The 6,554-nt window shown below is 30.9% G+C and overlaps 1 protein-coding gene across 1 annotated transcript in view; it reads left to right on the plus strand.

Moving 5' to 3' along the window:
- The first annotated feature begins 737 nt into the window (after positions 1–737).
- LOC105622905 (lysine-specific histone demethylase 1A-like) overlaps positions 738–6,554 on the plus strand; it is a 7,207-nt gene continuing 1,390 nt past the window's right edge. Inside the window, exons 1-10 of the mRNA XM_012204317.1 lie at positions 738–761; positions 1,154–1,376; positions 1,456–1,607; positions 1,665–1,826; positions 2,402–2,518; positions 2,608–2,784; positions 2,966–3,232; positions 3,346–3,483; positions 3,585–3,658; positions 3,752–3,900. Coding sequence (XP_012059707.1) covers positions 738–761; positions 1,154–1,376; positions 1,456–1,607; positions 1,665–1,826; positions 2,402–2,518; positions 2,608–2,784; positions 2,966–3,232; positions 3,346–3,483; positions 3,585–3,658; positions 3,752–3,900 — 1,483 coding nt within the window. The remainder of the gene's footprint in view (positions 762–1,153; positions 1,377–1,455; positions 1,608–1,664; positions 1,827–2,401; positions 2,519–2,607; positions 2,785–2,965; positions 3,233–3,345; positions 3,484–3,584; positions 3,659–3,751; positions 3,901–6,554) is intronic.

A 6,554-nucleotide genomic window follows, 5' to 3' on the forward strand; every position in this document is an offset into this window, starting at 1 on the left:
TACACACACACACACACACACACACACACACACACACAAAATATATATTATTACTCTAATAATATACATATATTATTAAAACTCAGTTTGATGCATTATTAAAATCCTGCAACTTTTATATGAAATATTTTTTTCAAAAATACTTTAGAGATATTCGACTGTATCCAAACTTTTGGTTCACTCTGTATATCATAGAATGATAAGAGGGTCAATTCTGTATCTTCAAATAAGATGAAAATTATAAAAGTGAGCAAATGTATTAGATGTTGACCAATGAAATGAAGTATTCTAGTAAATTCGCTCACTTTTATAATTTTCACTTCATTTCAAGATACAGAATTGATCTTAAAAAAAAAAAAAAAATTTTACCATTTGACACAAATCAACACAAGTCGACACTAGTGTTCTCTTGTACTTTGTCGCTCTACTTTGTTGACATTCAGAGAGACAAAGATAGAATAATTGTCATCAAATAGAAAGTACCCATAGTATAGTTATCGACAGTTCATATCTTTCTCTGTACTTATCTCCGGATATTCATCGAATTCGTCTACCGCATTAGTTTCCAGAGAATTCCTCGAGGGCGCTGCGTTCCCGCATTGTCCGATGACTGTCAATCTTGAATTTTATGTGTGTGCCGGCTGTTTCAAGCATCAAAACAAACTCGAGGAACTGTGATTGCCATCACTTTGGACCGATATTAAATAATCAGCTAATATTTAAATAACCAGCACGATATGAGCCGTAGGAAAAGAGCAAAGGTACGTATTTTTCACATTTTTCTCATTAAGATTTGTCCAGATTCCGGAAATATTTTAACATTTGTGGTTAAGTGCATCAACATCGATTTTGAGATAAATCATCGTACGCTGGCTTGTATTTTATCTTTCATGTGATAATAAATGAGAGGAATGATTTTTATCTGATTTATTTCATAATTAATCATAGATACTCTGTTTATCATGAGATAGGATAGGTATTTTGGTTATGTATACACTTGATAATATGTCATTTGGTATTTATTTAATTACTTACAATTATTTTGGTTTTACTTTTAAACAAATTTATTATTTATGTTTTATGGGTTTTTTTATATAGCATCTCTTATTTTTAATTAATGAGGGAATGAATTTAGAGGTACATTTAATTATAGGTGGAGTACAGAGAAATGGAGGAAAAGTATAATCAGTTGGAAGATGAGAATGCCTCGGATACATCAGAGAAATCTAAAACTGGTCTCGTAACACCTGAGAAAAAAGTATCCATTGAGATAAAAAAGGATTCTGAATCTACAGTACCTGCTCCTGTACCTTCTGTCTCAAAGTCCGAGGTTAAGGATGATGATGATCAAGATAGTGATCATGAAGATCCACATGGTGAATTTTATAAATTAGTTATTAGTTTTAAATTTGGTAATGTTGATAGGGATATTAATTTATATGTATATACATTTAGTAAAGGAATTGTTAAATGGATTGGAAGGTGCAGCCTTTCAGAGTCGTCTTCCGTTTGATAAATTGACATCTACTGAAGCTGCTTGTTTTCCTGATATCGCTGGTGGACTATTACAAACACAGAAAGTATTTTTACACATTAGGAATAGACTTGTGAGTATTTGAACTGATTGATCTCATTGTTCTTTTTCTAATGTGATTCAATTTCAGCTGCAAATTTGGTTGGAAAATCCAAAACAGCAGTTAATCATCGAAAATGTATTACCACAAATTGAATCACCTTATAACAGTGACACAGTACTTGCTCGTAGGATTCATGCATTTTTAGAGCGACATGGTTTCGTAAACTTTGGAGTTTTTAAACGTCTTAAGGTAATTTAAAAATCATACATTTATAAAATTTTAATGAGTAGCGATCATGGAACAGAGTGTTGCATAACAATCAAATTCATTTAAAATATACATATCAGATCTTATTTGATCTGTTGGATTATTGGAAATTTATTATTGGAATATTATTATTTTGGAAAGCAATGATAAATTATCAAGAATATCTTTGTCATGTCAACTTTTTCTAATCAGCTGTTTAGATCTGGCATTAAAAACTGTAGATCCTATATATCAATAAATATGTGCAAAAGAGGTTACCATATCTCTAACATAAAACACTGAAATGAGAAGAATAATTTTAATATATATTTATATAATATGTAGTTAATTGGATCTTATGCTTGACTTGACAAAGCAGTGTTATCATCTTCAATATCATATTATAAATCAATAACAATTCATGTATTATATTATATATACTATATAATATATATGTATGTATAATTCAAATTGCAGTATCAGTTTAATATATGCAATATTAAAATTGAGGATGCTGGATGCTATACAATATATATCAATATTAGAGAAATGAATAATCTATATTTATTTGGTTGCAGCCTTTACCGACTAAAAAGTTAGGCAAAGTCATTGTAATAGGGGCTGGTATTGCTGGATTGGCAGCAGCTCAACAAATGCAACAATTCGGCTTAGAAGTAATTGTGTTGGAAGCTAGAGTAAGTACTTAGTAATTATATAAAATAATTATCTTATTTTAGTTTATTTTTGAGTTTACATTTGTTTTGCTAATTCATTTGCATTTTAGGATCGTGTTGGTGGACGAATCGCTACGTTTCGTAAATCAAATTATATTGCGGATTTAGGAGCAATGGTAGTCACAGGTCTAGGTGGAAATCCTGTAACGACTCTTAGTAAACAAATTAATATGGAGCTTCATAAGATACGTCAAAAGTGTCCATTGTATGAAAGCGATGGTCAAACGGTATGTTTGAATTATTTTAATAAAATAATGAAACAAATAGATTTTATTACTGTACATTATTAAATTTGATACAGTTGTTATTATAAATACTCTTGGTATTGAAATGATGTTTTATAATTATGTAAATAAAAATTAATCATATGTTATGAAGTGCAAGCAGTATGTTTTATGTTTTTTACAGGTTCCCAAAGATAAAGATGAAATGGTTGAAAGAGAATTTAATAGATTATTAGAAGCAACTTCTTATCTATCGCATCAATTAGATTTTAATTACGTAAATAGCGCAGGATCTGGAGGACAGCAAAGTAGTAATGCACGTCCAGTATCTTTAGGACAAGCATTAGAATGGGTAATACGTTTACAAGAACAAGGTGTAAAGCAGCGTCAAGTAGCGCATTTACGTTCAGTACTTTCGTTGCAAGGACGATTAATCACCAATCAGCATAGAGTATGTATAAATTATAATTTAAAATATTTTAAACATTTTTTTATTAAAATATGTGATTATAAAAAATAATGTGATTGTACAATTAATTAAATAATAATTAATTTATGTCATAGATGATCTCTATTATGGATCGTTTAATGGAACTGAATAAACAATATAAAGAATTGACCGAAAGTAAATTACAAACTCGAGATATAACGCAGGAATTTGTGCTCCGATCTAAGTTACGTGATCTCCATAATGTTTGCAAGGTATATAGTTTATATAATAAAAATATATTTTTTTATACTAAAATTAAATATATAAGACATGTATGATAATATATATGATATGTTTATATTTTATTCTTTAGGAATGGGATCAATTATCAGATCAACAAAAAGAAATTGAAGCAAAACTACAAGAGTTGGAAGCATCACCTCCTAGGTAAATATACGTTCTACAATATATTCTACACACGCTATTATATAATATATCTACGTTATATATACCAATATAAATTTCTTTTATTTCGAACAGTGACGTCTATTTATCATCCAAAGATCGGCAGATACTGGATTGGCATTTTGCGAACTTGGAGTTTGCCAATGCAACATCTTTGTCGAACTTGAGTTTGAAGCACTGGGATCAAGACGATGATTTCGAATTCACTGGAAGTCATCTAACGGGTAAGTCCACTAATTATTTTTAAAAGGAGCATTTTTAAAGCTATAATGCTTAAAAATTTGCAAAACGGAGATTGTATTATATATATTATTTGTCAAATGCATGATCGTATTATTTTGCGCCATACACAATCAATTTTCTTTAACCATAATGTGTACATTAAGTTATCTATGTACAATACTAGTTGAACAAAATTGACGAATTAAGCATTAATTAATTGCGTAACATTTAATTAATAATATTATATAGATCGAAACATATAAGGTCCTGATTAGATTCGTGATGTATGTTTGCAAAAGATGCACATCCAAGCCTTTCGACATTTTCTGGAAATTGCTAAAGTAGAAAGGAGATGGTACAGATAATGAGTGAATTATTCGCGAGTTGCATCTCCTTTATAGGCGTTTGATATTCTCGCTTCTCGCGTCTCCCTGTAGTTGACTTTATCAACCTTATTGAAAGCCGATAGCATGAGATTCCGTGTAGATAGTCGCCGTATCCCCCATGCGATCGAGTACCAGAGTTCTCATTATATGAAATTATACTATGATCATAGCCCGTAAACCCTTACGAGCTTACTAAAGCGGCGACAGAAAAGCCACGCCGTTAAAAATATTTTACGACCGCCAATGTAAACGGGTATTTTTACGCTTTATATCGGCAAATAAATCGTTGCCGAGTTATTTTAATTTTATGAGATGTGTTTATCAAGATGCATGGATGTCTATGTTCTTTATTATGCATTATACTAAATCCAGCGATATTAATCAAATTTTATGTTTTATCATGTACTTTAATGTACATATGTAAAAAGCTGTAACGATCTGAACGTATATGATTTTTTAATGAGACAATTAATTTAAATATCTTACATACATTTCTTTTAATGTAAATTAACTCTAATCTCCTTAATTCTTAACTCTAATCTTTAATTTACTCTTTATCCTTTTATTAATTCTTAATATTAGGAAAAGATAAAAAATAAATTAAATCAAGATTAATTAAAGTTAATTTACATTGGTAGAAATGAATATTATTGATTTTGGGAATATTTTAAGTAATCGTGTCTTTTGTAAGAATATTTTTTTTATCTTTTTCCTAATATCTTCGCTATATTATCTTTTACTAAATTTTTAACATATTTGTTCGTATCGTACTAGCGAAAAATTCCGTTTGCCATGAACTAAGCTAAGAAAATTCCACGATGAAAATCTGATTATGTCCTTAACTACCTTCGCGGTACTCGATACGCAATCGAAACTAGCCGCTATCATTCCCGCAGTAACGCGGCTTAACTGTGTCAATACCGCGTTGCAAATTCGACGAATCAGTCAAAGCAAGTGGACATTGTTCCGAGCACCAATTCAAAGTCCCATCGATGCGAAATGGAGCATATAGAACGAGAAGAAACAGAGATCTGTTCCGATTCTCGGGATGACCGATCCGCACAGTCATTTGGGCTTAGTCCGAACCCGAACTCAACACATTCGTATACGTCATGTACATTCACGTACACATGTTTCTGTGAGTGATAGTGCAATAAAAATTTAAAAAGAAAGGATACAACCTGATTTAAGGATAATAAGAAGAATAGGAATAAAAACCAGATCCTCGTATGTATTTGATATAATAACTTTTGTTTTAATTCATTCTTGAATTTATTCTTGTTTTGCGAATCATTTAACGAATAGAATAGACTAAAAAGAATAGATCAAACTATTATTTCAGATAGCTCACTGTATCATGATAATTTATTATATTAACCATTGACCTGAAAATATAGATCACCTGAGGTATTTTTTACACTCCAATTAAAATTGTTATTAACAACATATTGTGTATTGTATTATTGATTGTTTTTTTATTTGTTGGCATTTGAGAACATAAATATGGATTTACTCATAATTTAAAAAAAAAAATAAATAGAAACTATACAAATAAATATTAAACGAAATAAATGTTACGTGGCTTATTATAAAAGTATTTCTAAAAAAATTGAGTTTTTAATTAATATAACGTTTTTTTATTGCGGTTTGATGGAGTTGCATATTTAAAAGTTCATACAGAATATTTTTTTAAAAAAGAAAGACAATGTATCTAAAATAAAAAAAGAATTATCCATTTTATAACGTTTCATATTTTCTCGATGTTGAAGTGTAAAAACACTACAAGTGATTATTTCCAGGTCAAATACGTCTGTGGATCTGGAGCAGAGTAATGAACAGAATAAGTCCATTATCCCGCTTTAGCTTATTTTTTTTATTTATGTCTTGATCGAAAAAGAAATCTGTTCCGATCGTATCTCGCACGGAATTGCAGAGCACAAGCGGATGCATTTCGACCGTGCGAGAATCGGGAGCGTGGCAATGGATGACTCGATATCCAAGGGGGACGTGGGCCATGGCCCCTCATGACTGACGTGCATCGATGATCATGACAGTCTTTTGCTGCAACGAATCCCACCGTTGTTGTCCACTGCGCGCAATTAATGAGATGTAAACAATTTAACGCTAAATTAAACACGACAATAGGAATCTCTTTTTTTCTCTTTCTTTCTTTCTCTTTCTCCTTCCCTCCCTCCCTTCCTCCCTTCCTCCCTCTCTCTCTGTCTCTCTCTCTCTCTCTCTCTCTCTCTCTCTCTCTCTCTCTCTCTCTC

The sequence above is a fragment of the Atta cephalotes genome, assembly GCF_000143395.1.
Source record: "Atta cephalotes unplaced genomic scaffold scaffold00002, whole genome shotgun sequence".
Taxonomy (NCBI): domain Eukaryota; kingdom Metazoa; phylum Arthropoda; class Insecta; order Hymenoptera; family Formicidae; genus Atta; species Atta cephalotes.